Source organism: Nannospalax galili, unplaced genomic scaffold, assembly GCF_000622305.1.
Source record: "Nannospalax galili isolate Female #2095 unplaced genomic scaffold, S.galili_v1.0 scaffold397, whole genome shotgun sequence".
NCBI lineage: Eukaryota > Metazoa > Chordata > Mammalia > Rodentia > Spalacidae > Nannospalax > Nannospalax galili.
Genome location: NW_008341879.1, coordinates 2,456,764 through 2,477,141, shown reverse-complemented (window position 1 = coordinate 2,477,141; position 20,378 = coordinate 2,456,764). Strand labels below are relative to the sequence as shown.

The window sequence follows — 20,378 nt, the reverse complement described above, 5'->3', positions numbered from 1 at the left end:
TATGAAAGGTCTGGTTTTGACTAGTATTTCTAAAATTTGACAACTTACAATTATAAATTGGACAATTGTAAATTGGACATCTATCTAAATCTGTTTATTTAGATACACAGACAGATGATAGAAAAGAGAGACCAGGTAAACAGACTAGCGAGACAGATGGACAGATAAATAGATAATTTATTAATATATGGACAATCAGCAGGTAGATTTATCTCATAGAAAATTTGCACAAGTGTGTTCCCTTGAAAAGATAATACTCAGAAAACAGAAATCACTTAAGATGTTGGATTTAACTTGTGCATGCAAGCCAGAAAAGCACTTTAAAAATAAATCTAGATTTATTAGCATTCTTTGAAAGCAGTAGTAACTATTGGATTTTTAATTTCTCAGTCTTATAGGGCCTCATAAAGAAAGCTCTTTTCTGACTGTACCCTGTATATTTCTTCACAAATAACTTGGACTTATTGACATTTTTATTGTTGATTTATTTCATATACATGTTTCTCATCTCCACTTTTTCTTCTCTTTCTCTCTACCCTTTCCTATCTAGTATACAGTGTGGACTGCCCTCTGGGTCACGTGGAATGTGTTCATTATCTGCTTTTATTTGGAAGTAGGTGGCCTCTCTAAGGTGAGTTTATCATGCCTTTAAAATATACTTTGAAATGAGTACAAGTGTAAAGAACTCTTATGGCAATGCTTTGACAGAATACTAATCAAAGAGTCTAAGCCAGGCGTTGTGGCACATATCACAGCACTTGAGAGATTAAGGTAGGAGGATTGGAGGTTTAAGGTCATCATTAGCTACATAGTTAGTTCAGAGTTAGGCCTGGGCTACATGGTACCGTGCTTTAAAAAAAAAAAATCTAGGTATTATTCATGAAAGAATGAACTTGGAAGAACACATGTAAAAGAACTTCAAAATAACTATCCTCTAGCTTTTTTTCCTAAAGTGGGACTCATCTAGTAAATCCTTACGTCCATTTTGAAAAGACATAGTAGTACAATAAACTTAGTCCCATATATTCAGAGAAAAGTGACTTTGAAGATTATTTTTTTAAAGTAGGAAAGGAATTTACAAAGCATGAAAGCTGTATAAATCTAGGTGAACTCTACTAACATAAGAACATGTCAGCATGGTGACTCTTATTTTGAAGACCTGATCAGACAGAAACTGCTGCTCTTAATGCAGTAGGGAACACTTTATTTCTGCCTACTTACAACTGTCAGAAGAGCATGTGATTTTCAGCAGGCATCCTGCAAACAGCTCTTTTTAATGCCACTGAAATATAAAAGCAAAGTGCGTTAAATTTCTAGTTACGGTTCTTTAAAAAACAAAAGTTACCATGTATAGTTTTCACTATAAAGAACAAAACAACAATATAATTCCAAAAAAGTTTAAGAAAATTGTTATTACTTTTAGATATGTAACTGTTTAATATATTTTAGCTAATCATTCTATTGTATTCTGACAATATCAAAATCTAAATGTATATGGTCCTTCACTTGGGTTTGTGGTCCAGATTTCAGAAACTTACCTGGATGACTACAGATACTTTAATAAATAACTCCAGTGAAGTTCATATGGTAACAACGTATGTCTGGATCAACTGAGCAGCAAATATTCTAGAAGGATTTTTTGCAGAACATCTAGACTTGATTAGCTTTTCTTTCTATACTGTAATCACTTTAAAACTGGAGCTTGTTACAAAGTTTAACTGGTACTTCTCTAGTCTCACCAATGAAGTTCACTTTAAAAGAAAGAAAAATTTGTCAGTCTTTTGAAAAGTAATTCTTTAAAAGTGTGTGTTCACCTAAATGTAGTGATTTGTGTGACTATTAAACCTTTTAAGGAAAGTGCAAGCTTCATTTAAAAGAAAAATTGGAGCTTGTCACGCCCCCCCCACACACACACACACACAAACACATACACTAGAGCATTTGGGAACTACAAATGACATTTCCAATACTGAGCTCCACATGGGAGCACTAACTGCTTTCTTAACTATTTGTGTTATTGATTATATTTCACCGATAATTTCCAACATGGAAAATTTGACTTAAATCTATGGCCAGGTGCTCTCACCTATAAATGCAGATTATGAGTAATTTTAAACTGCAAATCTGAGAGGTAAAAGAACTAGGATCTGTAAGTTAAGCACAATAGCTCAATGCCGAGCACTTTCAGTCTTGTGATTTGAATGGTCACTTCATGTTTGTTTTCACTAAGTGAAATTCATCTTTTATTTTCTTCTTCATGTACTAATTTGGAATAAGTTAGACCAGAGGAAGTTTTCCCTGAGGAATTAGCCTAATAGTGTGTTGAAAAAAGACTGAGTTTCAAATCATCAGCGTTTCCTTCAAGCTTCATCTTTAGCATTTATTAACTGTGAGCTGTGAGTCAATCCTTTTTCCTCAGTGAGCCTGTGTGAGGCATCATAAAAGGGCCAGCTTTGCCAGTAATGATAGTAGTGAATGATTGTTTACTGCCTGGAAGTGTTTATTCTATCATATATGGTAACTATGTAAGCTTCAAAGCAATTCTGTGAAGTGATAAAAATAAATAAATAACAGCAGTCATTTGTTCTGCTCAAGTCTAATTACACACTGCTACGCAGGGTTATTTTGAGAACTGCTTTTTGTGACTGCTTTTCAAGCCTCGATGTGTATGTCAAAAGATTTCTCCTTTTCTTTTCTCGTTTTTTGGGTTTTTTTTTTCTTGCTTTGTGTTTGTTTTTACTTTTACTGAACATTGGTTTTCAGGATACGGAAAAATTTGGCCAGGATGGGAACTACAGTCATGTTCAGGAGTGCTGCACCTTCCTGCAGATCCCCTTTTGATAACACCAGCTTCACAGCTCATTTGAGTTCCTTGTGAGAAAGGCATTAGCTGAAGAATGCATAGGAAGGCAGCACCATGCTAAGGCCAGGAGGGCTCCCTTGGCTCAGGCTGATGTACTTATTGTTATACTGACTGATGTGCTTGTTGTAATACTGGCTAATGTACTTATAATAGTGGATGTGCCTCTTTGAAATGCTCCAGCAGTGCCCTTGGAGGTGAAGTCCCACATTAGTATCCAGCTTGGCAGCTCCCCTAATTTGACAATGGCTGTCTGCATGCTGGAGGAGTGAGAACCTGGTAGCTTCTCAGTCCATGAGGCCGGATGCCTTAAGAGTCCCAATCTGTGGCTGAAGGCCTACAAGATTTTTGGAGAACCATGTCTTCAATCCACATTGGAAAGCCAAAGAAGCTGGGTTCCAGTGTCTGCAGTAACAGGGTAGAAGCAGTCACCAGAAGCAGGGAGAAGGAAGGCAGGGAAAATTCAACAGCTTTTCCTTCAGGCCTCCTTAAATTTTGGCTGCTGCTGGAAAGTGTGCCTCACTCACTCTGAGGGAGTGTCTTCCCCCCTTCAATTAACCCTTCTAGGAAACACTTTTACAGGCCCACCTCAGTTGACTCCAGATCAAATCAAGTTGATAACCAAGATCAGCTATCACAGAACAAATGACTTCATTGGGGTTATGGAGTATGGTGACTCAAAGGTAGCCATATCACTGAAAAGTCGCATTGAGGCATGGGTAACTACTCACAAAACTGCATCCCTGAGTTCTCTACAAAAATTTCAGGCAGCTGTACAACCAGAGTCTTCTTGTCCCTAAGCAATTGTTTGCTATATATATAGCTTTGGGGAGAGGCTTTGTGAGTCTTGGAAGTTTGCTGAGCTTCCTGGTTTGTTGGTCTTTTGAGTTTCATGAGCTTCTAGAGCCTCCTTGCCCCTCCAAGAAGGAATGTTTCCATCCCTAAGAAGCAGCCACACAAAAGAACGTTTCTTTAAACACTGCGTCCAGAGTAACTTTCATGTCATCTCTGTGGATCTAGAAGTCATTCCATCATGGCATATGAATGATTAATTGGTACTCCATGGTACTCCCTTGATCATTAGTGTGCATCTGTGGAAAAGGAGCAATCCTGGCTCTCGTTACAGGCAGTGAAGTCCCACAGGCAGGTGAGCATGGAAACATCTTCCCAATGCCTAGAAGACTAATGCTGCTCACGTGCTCTTATGTCTTAAAAATGCCTCATTTTAATTCCTAATAAGATAAATACTGATGAATGCAATCTACATAAGTAAAAGCTCTTTGGAATACTAATTAACGTTTAAGAGTCTAAAAGAGTAGCGAGGACAAAAAGTTTGAAAAATCACTGCCCTAGAGTAACTGCTATAAATGAATAAGTAATGGCAGATACAGAGAGAACAATTAGGAAGGCATCAAACGTGGTTCAGAGAGAAAGAAGCACTATGGCAGATTAAGAGCCAGCCTTCAGAATAGCCATAGAAGTGTACGTGAAATAAGAAGTGCAATGAAAGGAAGGTTATAAAGCTTTGGAATTTTTTAGTTTTCATTTTTATTTTTGAGATATGGTCTCATTGTAGCCCTAGCTGATCTAGAACTCACTATGCAGATCTCTGATTTCGCAGAGATCCACCTGCCCCTGCTTCCTGAGTGCTGGGACTAAAGGCATGCAACATTATGCCTGGCTGAGTACTACAATTTTTAAAAATTTTTTGATTTATTTGTTTTTATTTTATGTGTGTAAGTGTATTGTTCTGCATGTATGTAAGTGCATCTGGGTCATGCAATGTGGACAGAGGTCAGAAGAGGGCATTCAGGTCTCCTGGGAGTTACATAGTTGTTAGCCACCATGTGGGTGCTGGGAACTGAACCCTGGTCCTCGACAAGAGCAGCCGGTGCTCTTGACTGCTCAGCCATCTCTCCAGTCCCTGGGTATTAGATTTTTAAAAAGGCAGGGCTGAACGCTATTAATGTAAAATGTACTTTATGTCAACATTAAAAAAGAACGTAAGAAGAAAACCTCTAGTATCAATATCGTAAATAACTGTCACAGATAAAAGGAGATGTTTTATTATAATAAAAGCATAAATGTATCAATTAGACACAATGATTTTGAAACATACTAAACCCCACCATGTTAGACTGCATGAAGCACAGAGAGAAACTGAGAAATCCACAAAGACAGAAATTTTTATGTTTTTGATAGAAAAAAGACACAATTCAGTAGAAATAAAAACTTTGGGCAACACTGTCAATCAACTTGTCTGATCAATTAACATTAATTCAAACTAAAAATGCATATTTTTATTCAAATGCTTATGGAGAAAACACCAAAATTGTATTCTGGGTGATAAAAAGTCTTATAATTTAGAATACTCCTTAACTACAAATAAAATCATAATTTGAAATCCGTAGTAGCTAAAATCTCTAGAAAAATCTTCAAATATTTGGAAGTTAAGGCAATTTGAAATAATCTACAAACCATGGAACAAATTTTAAGGAGAGTGCAAAAGAAAGTTAAAGTACATAATAAGTAAATAAAACCAATGGCTATTTATGGATAAATTCAAAGTAGTGTTCAGAGAAAACAATAGATTTAAGCCGATATTACTAAAAAGGAAAGTTAGAAATCAATGACATAACCTTCCACTTGAAGAAATACAAGGAAAAACAACTTACTTGTCTGTGATCCCAGTTTGTTCATTTGGATTTATAATTGGACAGCTAACTACAAGTTGGACTAAGAAAAGAAGAAGCAATTCAAATTATCATTACCAGTAAGGAGACATAACTACAGATTATATAGGAATTAAAAAACTAAAGAAAAAAAATAAATGGGTATATTAAGGGAAACTAACAGATTTATGGCTAGAATAGCTTAGCAAGATTAATACAACCAAAATCATAAAATATGGATAACTAACACTTATGATTAAAAACCTTCTATAAAAAGAATTTCAAGCCCAGGTGTCAATAATGAATGTATCAAACATATCAGAAAGAAGTGATGCTGCTCTTACCCCAACTTTTTAGACAATGGAGGATAAAGGAACATTTCTGAGATAAATTTATGATCTGACAGCATACTGGTAGTACATATTATTCAAGAGCTACATGTTCACTAACATCCTGGCAATCGTTCTGCATGTCCCAGGGGGGTTTCTCCCCAGCCACTTAGCCAAGCAGCCTCCTGATGATACTTACCTCCATTTGACTACTTCCCTACTTGTCTCCTTTCCGAGGCTGCTGATTCAGTTCAAAATTGCTTATATAGAAAGCCAACTGTGTCCTTGTCTTTGCCCTTACCAACCCAAGTTCTTCCCAGGAAAATTTCCTCTTTTTTTTTTAATCTCTAAATGTTCATTAAAATATGTTCCTGAAAAATGAGCTCTCTGTTCTGTAATTGAAAAATCCCACTCTTCAGATGGATGGAGCTTCTGCAATCAGATTGTTTTTAATGACCACTTTAAAAAAATATTTTATTTATTAATTTTGTTTTCTGTGTATATTGTGTTGCCTGACTATGTGTAAGTCCACCCAGGTTGTGTGCTTGTGGAGATCAGAAAAGGGCATCAGATTCCCTGGAACTGGAGTTACAGACAGTTATTAGTTGCCATGTAATTGCTGGGACCCAAACTTGAGTCCTCTGCAAGAGCAGCCAGTGCTTTTAACCCCTGAGCCATCTCTCCAGCTCTAGATGACTGCTTTTTAATACCTTTATATTTTAGTATAATTTTTACTCAAAGTTATTCGTTCTTGAATAGCTCTTATGCTGAAACTGGACAATGACTTGAGCTTATCTTCTTTATTTTTTTCTTCTTACCCTTAAGGGTAGGAGATCTTTTTGGCAAAGCTTACTTTTCCTGTTATAATATAAAACTAGAAAAGTTGCTAATGAAAGTGGCATAAAATAGACAAGTAGGAAGAAACAACACTTTGACTTTAACCATTAAAAATTCCAGTAGTGTTATTATTTTTAACTTTATCCTATACATTTGCATCACCACGATTTGTATTTTATTTGTTCTTAAATATTTTTGAGATGATGCTACAGAAATTTACATACTGAGCATTTTTAAAGACATTTAACCCAATGACATCGATTTCCATGTTATTACTAAATTCTTGGTTAATGCTTTGAAGTGTTGTATAATGTTGTGTAGCATTTTGTATACTATAAGTGTGCATAGTTTTTTATGTACTCTTTACTACTGTGAAATATAAAGGTTTCCTGCCTCATTTTGCTAAATTTCTTTCCCCCCAAATGTCTATTTGTTACAAAATGCCTGAATGTGCAGAGGGAAGTAGAATTAGTATAGATTATTTCATTTCCTCCCATTTTGTGTGTCTGGGGGCGTCTAATTTCACAACAAAAAGAACTTATTTTATCTTATTTCTTTATTGACCACATCTTAAATAGTTCTCAATGTGCTTAGAAATGAGAGCTTCTTTTTACTTTTTTGTTAATAATTCGCACATCTTTACATTTGGATTATAGCAAAAATGTTTTGGTCTTTAAACTTTTAGAGCTTAATTTTCCTAAACTGTGGAAATTTATGATCTATCAGATACTTTTCCCAGAATCTGACAAAAGGTACAATGTCCGCTGAGTAAACTTGTCACTGATTTATGGTGTCTTTTTTTTTAATCAAGTAATAAATGTTATAGGATCCATTTTTTATAATACTATCATGTTTGTCACAATTGTTTATGATTTATTTGGTAGGAATTCTCCATCTACAATCCGACTTCTCCATGCTCTATGATTTGTCAGGGGTGTGGGGAAAACAGGGTATATTTTGAATGAATATGTTTCAAACATATATGTATATAGCTCATTTAAGCTTTGTTTTTATTTACTATATTGAACTTATAGTTAATTTAAAATGGCTGAGGAAAAACTTGTATTAGAGAATTCAGAAAGGAATTCTCGGGTAACAGGATCAGCTGCTCATACAAAGCCACACAGGATGAAAACTGCAAACCAAAGTGAGAAAACACATGGTTCGCTTCAAAAGTTGGATTCTCTATAAGCTAATCCACACAGACTCGCAGGATTCCTCAGTTCCCCTTGGACAAAGACCTCTTTATCTGGCCCATGCAGAAGAGGCTGTAGGAAAGACAAGACTAAGAGAATCAAGCAGCTATATTGTTGAGTTCAGAAACATCCAGAGGCCCAGGGACAGTGACAGGCTGTCAGAACATTACTGCTTCGATAGAAGGAGGGCCCAGCTGTTGTCCATCTGCTCAAGATTTAAATAACTAAGGTGGGATGTGAAAGGATGCGATTGTCCCATCTGGATCCACCATCTGCTGCTCTGCCAGGGTAAGACAGGGTCTGGGATTGGAGGTCTAACTGATTGCACAAACTCAGATCATTTCAAAAAGGAAATTGGCCCGCCTCGAGAAAGGGAGACAACAGAGGGCACTGCAAAGCACGGTCTGGCCATTCTTATGAATGAGCAATACACACTCTCATGAATGATCAGACCCCTGGTCAGGTGGGAAGCCCTTGACAGCAGCTTTCAGGTGTTCCCTTTGCTTTTATTTCATGAGCCACCCAGTCCTGCAGCAGATATATGTCAGTATGGTGTTGAGCACACTGATTCTCTTGTCTTCTGCTTGAAGATGATCGGTGCATTGTTTTTGAGGACTGTGTGTCAGGATGAGCACATGTATGCAACTAAAAGTGTTGTATATATGTCATTTCCTAGAGCCTCAGCTCCCTTTTCCGCAAAATGAGAAAACCAAAGCAGTCTTGTTACTGAGCTATTGGAAGAATTAAATGAGATAATACACGTAGAGGGATTGGAAAGGACCATGACATATTGTGAGGTCTCAGTAAATGGTGTCTGTGGTTATTGCTATGATGATCATCTTTATTGTTTTTGTAGAAATTAATAGACATCAGGATCTTCACCCTAAATGCTTTTGAAACATATATTTATTACTGTGCTAGAACTGCACATTGAAAATTTGTAGGACTGAGTGATTTAAAGAAATATGAAGCTGTCCCTTGTGATAGGACCACAACTCTGCATATTAACTGCACAGCTGTGATGCTGTTAATTAAACCCTTCCCTTCAACATGTAAACAGGTTCTTGATGTGCATCTGCAGGCAGGTTCTCTGAAGTGTCCTTACTGCTGCCTTTAGGAATACTTTAAGCATCTTTGGAAGTCTTTGTGGCTGCTTTTCATTTTGTATTCTAAGATCATCAGGGGCACAATTAATGACTTAATGATCCTTCTTTGGAGCTTAGAATATTTGAAATCTTTTTTTCTTTCCTTCATAGGAATACTTCAGAATGTAATTATAAAAACCTGACGTATTTCTTACCTTTCAAAATGTTGTAAGTTGTAAGTGAGAACATCAGTTGTGTTTTTTAAAGCTATTTTATTTATTATCTTTATTCTATATGTATGAGTGTATTGCCTGTATGTGTGTAAGTGCACCTGTGTCGTGCTATGCCCTCGGAGGTCAGAAGAAGGTGTCAGAACTCTGGAACTGGAGTTACAAATGGTTGTTAGCCCCCACATGGGTTCTGGAAATTGAATCTGGGCCCTTTTCAAGATCACCGAGTGCTCTTAACTGCTAAACCATTTCACCAGCCCTTGAGTTGAATTTTTAAAAATATTTTACCTATTATTTTTACTTTATGTGTATGAGTATATTGCCTGCATGTGTGTAATTGCACCCATGTTATCAGTGCCTGCAGAGGTCAGAAGAGGGTGTCAGGTCCCCTGGAGCTGGAGTTATGAATGGTCGTTAGTCATCATGTGGGTGCTGGGAATTGAACCCAGGCGCTCTACAAGAGCAGCCAGTGCTCTTAACTTCTAAACCATCTCTCCAGCCTGAGTTGTATTTTTTTATGCCAAAAGAATTATACTGCTATCTTAATAACATCATTTTTACTTTTCTCTACATGGTAGAAACTTTGGGTTAACATTTCTTCTAATCGACTTTTCTTGAAATATATGAAAAACCTATACACTAACGATCTTAGAGAATGTCAAATGTATCATATTTTCATAGAATTCTAAATGTGTGTGACTCTATGTGAGCATCAGTTTAGTTGTAGAAAACATTTAAAGCCATTCTATGAAAATTGATGTATTTTAATCATAAGCTTTGACCAAGGCTTTCTAAAAATTCACAGGTGAGGGTGAACTAACTTAGGCTTGCCTGCTTGCACAGGTGCTGCCCATTGGCCTTTTCTATTGTGTCCTTACCTCTAGGTAGATCTTTTTCATCTCTGTTTTACAGACAGGAACCTCAGTGAAGAGACACTGCAGTAATAGAATGCCAGGCCTGGCGGCTCCCATCATACCATATTGCCTTCCACACAAGGAAAACCCACAAGCGTTTGCTTTTCTCCTGTTCTAACTACATTTTCTCCCATTTAAACCATTTTTTTTCCTCAAAGACAACAACTGCACCTTGTGGGCCTCTTTTCACATAAACTGACACACTGTTCATGAGTGTCTCTTGTGGAATCTTCAGGTGCGCAGTGCCCCTGAGCAGCCTAGTGGTATCCGTGAACGCCTTCTTGTCAAGGCCCTTTGTCATTAGTGAGCCTGAATCGTGTCTGTGTACTTGCTGAGGCAATTATTTTTCTTGGTCAAGATTTGTTTTCCTTCAAGGTTGAATTCTTCCATCAGCCTTGGCTCTGGGCAGGCACATTGAAGTGGGAAAATTAAGAAGTCAATTCAGAGCTCTGCATAGAAAGTATTGTATAGGAAACAGAATGCTCAGTTCCTTCAATTGCTGAGAGAATATAGGGTTTAATTTTTATAACGTTCTAAATATTTTTCACCTAATATAGTTCTTTTTCTGATGACAGTTTCAAAGTAAATCAATAATGTGCAGTGTGTTTCCTTTTCTTCTTCAATACAGCATACAAATTTTACTAGAACTAACATTCATCTTTTCTCTTCATGATCTATTCTTATCTGGAAATTTTTCAAAAAGAATCTTGAAATGGGATTTTTATAGTAGATTTAGAGGTGGAATGCTAAAATCTGTATTCAAAGACAATAATATCTAACAAATGACAGAAAAACTAAAATTCTAAACACCCACCCCACAAAACATCCTATTTCTGGGTCTACAGTAAGCGCATCCTGTTTACCTTGCCATGAAGAAAACAGGACACTTATAGCAGTGCACACAGGAAGAATACAGTCACTAAAATAGCAAAGTACTTCGGTTCTGAACTAATATATTTCTGCCATGTGTACAATGCTAACCTGACAGTATGTTTTCATCTTTAATCTGCACTGGAGCTGGGGGTGCATCTGTCCAGTTATTAAGGATATAATAAAGAAGGATATCACAGTTTACTATCAGGCAGTGTCGAAACAAGCCATAAATGCTTGAAATTGTTTATTTCTGTATTGAGCAAAACAATTATGTTCTTTTAAAAAAAATAGCATGGTCAGAGAAGGGCGTGGTGTGGCACACCTTTATCCTCAGCACTCAGAAGGCAGAATTAGGATCTCTGTGAGATTGAGGCCAGCCTGGTCTACATAGTGACCAGACCAGCTGGAGCTACAGGGAGACCCTGTCTCAAAATAATAATAATTAATAATAATAATAAATAGGTTAATATAAAATACGCTGTGTTTCTTATTCCATAGAATTTAAACTCAGTCACCCACTTTGGTGTGGGTGTTGGTGAGTGGAATTTGTGTAAATAAAGTCCTCTGTATCCTTTGTATGGTGAGATCGATTCCCACCATAGTTTGTCCTCAGTGAAGACAATTAAAAGCAAGGTTGAATCTACGCTGATATTTTTCATTAATTTCATCAAATCCCAATACTTCTATGACCTCTACTCTAACACATCAATTTAATGCTGTGTTATAGTCCAAAGATATATAGAAACTACAGTCCAAACTGCCAAGTAATTGTAGCAATCCTGAGTAATATTAGGAGGTTTCAATTAGAAATTAATATTGTATTCTTAGGCCTTCCTGTAGAAGTTGAAATGGATTTTTCATGCTAGTGGGTGGCTATATTGCCTGTTCTGCCAGCCATGACTCTATTTCTCGCTGTTTGATTAGAGTTGCTATATTGAACAAGGCCACTGAAAATATAACTGTGTCCCTAGAAACATATTGGCTTACACTTAATGTTTTCTTGTTTCTTCTTTTTTAAAAACTTGTTTATTTATTTTTATGTGTGAGTATTTTGCCTACATGCATGTAAGTGTACCTGTGTGTACAAAGCCCCCAGAGGCCAGAAGAGGGGTCAGATCCCCTGGAACTGGAATTATAGACAGTTTTTAACCACCATACAGTGCTGGAAACTGAACCTGGGTCCTCTGGAAAAGTAGCTAGTGCTCTGAACTGCTGAGCCATCTCTCCATACCTGTTTCTTCTTTTTCTATTGAAAGCATGGCTAGGATAAATTTTTAAAGAAAGATAAGCATTGTATCTATATATCCAGATTATTATATCAATATTGCATTGTAATCATGAAATGATTTTATTTTACTGAATAAACAAAATCTCAAATCCTTTATGTAAAATCCCATCTTATTCCTTAATAAATTGGGTAATAGAATCAATAAAGAATGGTCATAAAAGAGTACTTTCCTTGTAACAAAAGATTTAAGTCTGTACACTTACCCTTACCTTAAACTAATCACTTTATGCCAACACACCTGAGATTTTTGTGGTAGTTAATCTTGTCAACCTGACTGGATTAAGAGTTACCAAAGGGATAACTGAAGCACACCTCTGTGTATGTCTATGGTGGCATTTCCAGACACCATTAGATCATTGGGGCTTTGATAAATGATGGTTTAATCTATATGTTGATTCAAATGTGTGCAGAATGTGAAGGTTGGTAGATTTGTGGAAGGTAGGACCTACTTACAAGAAGTAGGTCACTGCAAAACTGTTCCTGGAGCTCGTATGTTGCCCTGAGCCCTTCCTACTATGGTTCTGGCTTCTTGTTGTTGCTGCTGTTGCTGTTGTTTTTGTTATGGGGTCTCATATAACCCAGGCTAGCCTCAAACTCTATCTGTAGCTAAGGCTGTCCTTGAACTCGTGATCTCCTGCCTCTACCTCCCACATGCTGGGATTATGGGTGTATACCACTACACCCAGCTCCTGTTTCGGTCCTCCATGATGTGAGCTGCTCTCCTTACCTTTGCTCCCTGGGTAATATAAGGCGAACTGCTCAGTTCCTCTTTGCCCTCCCCATAAGAATGGTCAAATCACCACTGAAACCATGAACCAGAATAAATCTTTCCTCCCTTTGGCTGTTAATATCAGGTGTTTTGGTCACAATGATATAAAACTAACTAAGTCACTTACATATACATCTATCTTCCTGGTCTGTATTTCACTTTGAGCAAGAAGAGAGGATGTAGCCATCGTTCAACAGAACCTGGTCTAACTTGATGCCAGAGGTTGCAAGCATGACCTCATTCAGGTATAGGTCTTTCCCAACCACTGACGTGTCCTCTGTTGATGAATCTCTCAATATGGGCCTCTCTCTCATTACTTTCAATAAGCTGCTATTTACTTTTAGGAAATAATCATTCCAGTATAAAAGGCCCTGTATTACATAGCCTTAAGCCATTCTGAGTACCACAGCTGCTGAGTTTCCATGGATACATTATTACTAGGAGGGTTTTGGTGCTGCAGACAGAGTTCACTACAGCAGCTTGTATTCAAAGGGTTTGCTGTGTCTTTTAAAGACAATGTAAGGATGTCGCTGAAGAGTTTTTGATGCAGTCAATTGAACATGAGATTGTTTGGGAAGAACAGAGTGTAGAACAAATAGAACACAGTGTAATTGCCATTAAGATTTGGATTTTCTTATGTTAATTGGTTTGTTTAGAAAACACAATGTCTTTGCTGTGAAACATCAATTAAGAGTACAATCATGATGAATTTCAGGTGGCATTTTACAGTGGTTCACAAGATTACAAAAGCGAGCCTGATAAACCTGGTTAGCCACATTTACTTACTACTCTCTACCAGAATAGCACTGTATACCACTGGGTAGGCTTAATAAAATAAAATTGTGCACATAGCCTTCTTCTGAATGAAGTATGCAAAATGGTTCTGTAGTTGACAGAGGATCCTAAGGTAACAAAATTTCAATATTCCTCCCAAGTGTATTACAGAGACAAATCATAAGTCATTTCAATACTTTTAATCAATTTTTCCTGTGTAGCCTGTTGGGAGAAAATCACAATAATAATCATATCTAATAAGTTATTTATGCACAGAGAATCTGTCTGAGCCAGGTGTTATAATGTCATGAAGAATTATTGGTCTGAGGCTTCAGCCTGAATTAGGGCAGTATCTTGAACACAGATGGCTCTAAAAGTACCTGATTTGTTAATTGTCTGGTTAGAGCAGCCACTGGGGGCCCAATGTTTCATGACACAGAGGAAGAGGGAGAAGAATTGCCTAACATGAAGATTGCTCAGATGTGGCAGACCTGGCTGATTGCAGTACAGGACCCTCCGTGGAAGTCACAGGGTGATAGAGTTGAAATAGAAAAGGCACAAAGAACATCTAAAATCTGGTGATTAGGTCTGAGCTCATGTCTCTGACCCGTTGGAAGAGTCAGCTTCAATTTACCTTTCCCTGTTTCCTTTTTATAAGTAAAAGAAGTACAGGAAAATGCAGCATCCATTTGAGTATAGAGTAATATCTGAGTATATACAAGTCCAAATCAACACAAGCATCCCACTACTCGCTACTGGCATATATCCAAAGAAATGAAATCTGTATATCAAAGAGAAACCTTAACTTCCTTGTTCACTGCAGCACTATTCAGAATAACCAAGGTTTGGAATCGACTGAGGTACCCTTCAACAGATGAATGAATAAAGAGAATGTGGCAACTATACAATGGAATAATATTCTGCTTTAAAAATAATGAAGCCCTTTCATTTGAGGCGATATGGATGGCATTGGAAAACAGAATATTAAATGAAACAAGGCAGACATAGAAAGGCAAATACCACATGCTCTCTCAAGTGTACAAACTAAAATAAGTTGAGTACATAGAAGTGGAAAGTAGGATAGTGGTTACTGGAGGGGGAGAGGGATGGGGAAGGAAGAGAAAAGTTTGATCCAGTATACCAAAATACAGATGGATAGGAATTAAAAGCATTCTAGCCAAGCATGATGGCACATGCCTTTAATCCCAGCACTTGGGAGGCAAAGAAAGGATCTCTGTGAGGCCAGCAGGGTCTATATAGTGAATTCTATGCCAACCAGTCCTGCGGCTAGCCTGGTCTTCATAGCAAATTCCAGGCTGTCCAGGGCTATGTAGTGAGACCATAAATAAATAAATAAATAAATAAATAAATAAACAATAAATAAATAAATAAATGGGACTTCTGGGGCTATAGAGAGGCTCAGTGGTTAAGACCACTGGCTGCTGCTACAGAGGACAGGGTTCAGTTCCCAGCACCCACATGGTGGCTGACAACCATCTGTAACTCCAGTTCCAGGGGATAGGATGCCCTCTTCTGACCTCCGAGGGTCACAACACGGGTGCAGCTACTTACATACAGATATTACACTCATACACATAAAATAAAAATAATAAATAAAATATTTCTTTAAAATAAATAATAGCACTTCTACTTTGCTCTTCTAAATCTCCTTTGACTCCAAGTCTCTGACAACTTATGAAGCCCGAATATCAGCATAGGCACTCTAACTGAATATTTAAATTGTATTAGAAGGGGCAAACATTAAATTAAATTTACCAAATAAGAGAAAAAGGAAAGAAGCTCACATACATTAATGTATAAATGGGAGCCACAGCTTTCCATAATGTACACCTCTATTTAATTCATTGAACCATCCCTTCTTTGAACACTTAGAAGCTGCTGCCTTCTATTACTTAGTCACCTTTATGGTCAGGAGTCTAGGAAAATCCTGCTTTTATCTGAGGTTGCACAGTTCAAAAGCTACTTATTTTTGCATTTATATGAGCAGATTTCGTCATCTAAGTAAGTTCTGGACACTGAGATAGTATAGAAAATAGTGAAAAAGCTGCTTGAGTGTTATTAGAAGCAGGCCCAAACGTAGTTAACCGATGTAAAATTGATCATCTTACATCATGTTTGTAGGTTAGAAATCCATCATAGGTTTCAGAGGGCTAAAATCAAGGTGACCTTAGGGCTGCATTTCTGTCTAGAGGTTGATGAGAAGAATGTATGCAATTTCAAGGTGGCCCACACACTTGGTCATGAGTCCCCTCTTTCCATCTCAAAGGCAGCAAAAGTAGCCATGTCCTTACCAAGAGGAAATCTCTGGTTTTCTGCAACCAGAAACCATGCTCTCTTTTTAAGCACTCATGGGATTACTATTTGGTTCACCCGGCTAATACCAGGTAGTCTCAAATGAACTTTAATCATATTTGCAAAATCCCCTTTTCCATGTACGGTAGCATAGCCACTGACTCTGAGGATGAGGGCTTGGACACCTTTGGAGGTCATTATTTTGTTACCACAGAGGTGGCAGTCATTTTGGCTCCTGAGGGGACCTTGAAAATGTTAATTATGCATAAGCATTTAGACTCAGAAGGACAAATGACATCTGAACACTAATAACTTTTGGAAATTTAAGTTCTAGGCTGCCTTCACCAGATTTCTTTTTATAATGAAAAATATGTGCAAGGGACTGTTTTGAAATTTGAAATACGCAGCTGAAAACATTGCCTCAAGAATCATATATAAGACTTCAGTTTCTCTTATCTCCTGTTTACTTGGTTCAAAGCCCAGTTGCAAAGGCTAAGGCTAGATCCAATTGCAGCTCTCATAAAGCATTCAGTATACAGATGCTCCTGCTTACAGTTACATAAATTGAAACTACAGAAAATGAACTGAACTCACCTAACCTACTGAAACAGCATGGCTTAGCCACAAAGTACATTTCAAAGTGCTCACTGCTTTGCATCTTGTTCACATGGTACATGGGTGCCTAGGAGTTGCATTGCTGAGTTAGAATATTATGGCATATCACTAGCATGGGGAAAAGACCAACAATTTTTAAAGCACCATTTCTTCTGAATGTGTATGGCTTTCATGCCATTGAAAAGGAAAACAAAATGCTCAGTAGAACCACTGTAAAGCTGTCAGTGACAGGAAAGACGAACACGGTGAGTACTAGGAAGATGCAGGGAGTGCTTGATAGTAGAAGGAAAACTAATACCAGAGCAGGATGTATAGTCTTCACCAGGATCCCGCCTCCTTCCCAGGGAAACAGCTTAGCCTGTATTGCTGCCTGTAAAGAAAAGCATTTCAAGTGACCTTCTGACCTTCACAACGATGCGATTATTGACCTCGTCCTTCAGAAAAGTGCTTTGAGCTTCTACTTTTCTTTTTTTTCTCTCTAATGACTGCTTCAGTCCATTCACCTGCACCCCACCTTCCTTTTCCAGACTCTTTCAGGCAGCACACATTGTAGACATAACTCCATGGGATTATGTGGATCAGAACTAAGGGCTCTGCCCTTGAGAGGTGATTGTGCAGAGATAAGTTCAAACTATAGGAGGCCTCAGGTTACACACTGTGCCTGTCAGTGGCCTAGAAATATCTACTGAGGGCCAGTTAAAAGAGAACATGTCTACCCGATCCTCTTGAGGTTACTGGAGTTAATTTTCTCAAGCGTATACAGATAACTGGGTTCTCAAATATAAAATCGTTTCACTGTACCATTTCACTATTTAGCTTAGAGCTAGTACTGATTCAAAAACTATTTCAAGGACAGATAAATATGCTTTCTACAAAATTCCCTTAAGGAAGTATACTACTGAAAGAAAAATGGGGTGGAGAAGCACCTTCAGAGCAAGCATTCTATCCCTGCATTTATTTTAGCCACAAAAATTCAATTTGCTTGAGTTGTCTAGGGACAGGACTTGACCTTATTTCCAGAACACTGTGTAATGGTTTGACAGTATCATTCTAAAGGGCCATCTGATTCCTTACTTTGTAAACATAAGTCATCACTTATTCTTATCCTGTAATTACAAAATTAATGAAGAAAATACTTTTGTGTATCTGAGTTATTAGGGACACTGTCCTGCTTCGGGACAGCACAGAGCATTAGAAGCACTGGATGAGTAGCAAGCTGGGCTCACCATTAACTGAGATAGTGAGGCATAATAATAACTGTAGTTATTATTTCCTACACATGGTCTCACATGCAGAGAGCATGGTATGAGTTTCAGTTCAGAATAAAAGGTGGGCTGGCTGATGTCTGAAATCAATGGATGTCAGAGGAGCCTAGACACTGGGTGATGAGCATGAATAATTGAAGACTGACTTGTTAACTCCTGAAGTGAAGTTAGCCCTGCAGAGAGGTGTACTGTCAATTGCTAGCAATTTACTATGTTTTTGAAAACCACAGGCAGCAATTTACAGAAAAGATTAGGCCGGTTACTATACACGTGTGGCATTTTCTTGATTTAAGATGTCAATCTGGAAACCTGTAAACTGACAGCTAGAGTTTGGAATGAGGTTACAAAGTTTAGCAAAGACCTGCTTTTCCCTGAGAATGCCTATATTTCTATGAGGGAGACCCCTAAATACACACCCCCTGCTGGGGGTAACTGTGTGTATGCAAATGAACAGTGTCAGGAAAGGGTGATATATCTTCTCTCAGAACCATTAAGTACCTTTGCAATGCTTGGTGCTCTAATGCACTTGGCATTTACTGGGGAGGGGGGGAAGGTACTGAGCTTTTATTTCTTGAGAGAGAAATCGCTGTCCATATTTCTTCAGTCCTGTGCCATCGTGGGGGATATCATCACTTCCACTCCCCGCCACGAGTCTACTTTGCAGCTCTTCATAAGAAAATGATTAAAGGAAAATCCCCTTTTTATTAGTGTAATTTCTTTCCATTCATTTTCCCCATTGGTGTTAAGTCAGTAACAATAATTTTTTCATATTTAATTTCTTCATGCTTGGAAGCAGGCTTGGGCTCCCCACGGGAATTTGCAACCCTGGGGATCCAGAGGGAGGATTGCTGCAGGATGAATATTCATGAGATATAGCACCTATAATTTATACACAATAAAGCATAGCCCATAAGGGATCATTTTCAGAGCTTACCAAAAATGGGCTTTTGATCTACTTTAAAATTTACTCTCAATATTTACATTCATTTAATTTAACATCCTTTCTAAGGATTTGTTATCAAGCTTATATTTTGCAAATCTGAGTTGTAATTGATATAATTGCTAGTCCTAATCTAAAATCACATGTGTCAATGATGGTTTTTAAAAATTGAATTTGGCTTTACAGTATGAAAAGTCAACACTTCCAGTAAGTGTTACCATCCAGTCAGTCTGAAAACCAAGACTACCTGTTAGGTTACCAATTCTCTAATTACACTCTCTCTCCCAAGAAAAAGCTTGGCACATCCCCTACAAGAGTTGAGCTGAGCATGCTGTGGCTCTGTAGCCCCTCCCTCCCCTCTTACAGCTGTAAGCAAGCCCATCCTCCTGATGTCCAGACCCCGGGATGGCTTTAGTGGCAGCCTCTGAGATTTTTGCACATGTCTTAGGTCACAGCATCTTGAAACATCCTCTACATCTCCTGGAAACTTAAAAGAGCAAGGAACTTCTGTGTTTCCAGATTAAGGCTTCTTTCGCTCAGGGCCCCCATGCGACTGCTGGTGCCCTTGATGTAACTCCCCTAATGAAACTACTCTGAGGATTATTCATGTTAGCTCCTTTCTATTGAACCTACATATGTCCTTTCACTCCTTTATAAAACAATGACAGCTCCTGTGTTTTGCTCTTATTCTTCTCTCATAATTTTGTTCTCAAAAATGAGGGAAAAGACCATTTGACAAGTTTTATTTTTTAATCTCTCATGTCAAATATTGAAGGCAAAATGTAAAGTACTAGTAATTACTCATAAGCGATGGAATTGAACTACTTAATAAATAGCAATTAGTACTAGATTCAAATTCTTGCTTTATTCACAGATTTCTTATTTAACTATAAGAAATCATTACAATGATTGGACCATTTTACACACATGTTGAAGAGTAACAGCTCTGAAGTAGCTTTTCAGTCTCTAAGGTTTTCTATTTATGGCATACAACAGTCTTCACACTATTAGCACATGCATAGTTTTTTACCCGATAGTTTTAGAAGAATTGCTTTGGAATATCAATAGGTAATTTCACTCAACTTTTCCAGAATCTTCTCCTATAGGTAATATCAAACATTTGTAATTAAGGCATGCAGGCACAGGGCCTAATTACTTTAAACCTTGTTAGAAAAGTAACAAATATAATCATAATTGTTTCAGAAAGGAAGTTTATTGAAAACAGCAGGAAATAAGTTTCTAAGGCTGAAATTATGAAAGGTTTACACACCAAGGTGTCTTGCTGCTTGAGCCAGACTATAATGACTTCAACTTGATCTATCTTTTACCATTATAAATACTCTATTTTATTTTTCACTAGATCATTTAAAACTCTACATACTTTATTAGGAGTATCAAACAGAGGTAGTTTGCATTTA

At 37.6% G+C, this 20,378-nt stretch overlaps 1 protein-coding gene across 1 annotated transcript in view; it reads left to right on the top strand.

Annotated features, from left to right (window-relative positions):
* Positions 1-20,378, top strand: part of Nkain3 (sodium/potassium transporting ATPase interacting 3) — a 704,719-nt gene that overhangs the window by 329,653 nt on the left and 354,688 nt on the right. The window contains exon 3 of the mRNA XM_008837596.1: positions 551-631. Coding sequence (XP_008835818.1) covers positions 551-631 — 81 coding nt within the window. The remainder of the gene's footprint in view (positions 1-550; positions 632-20,378) is intronic.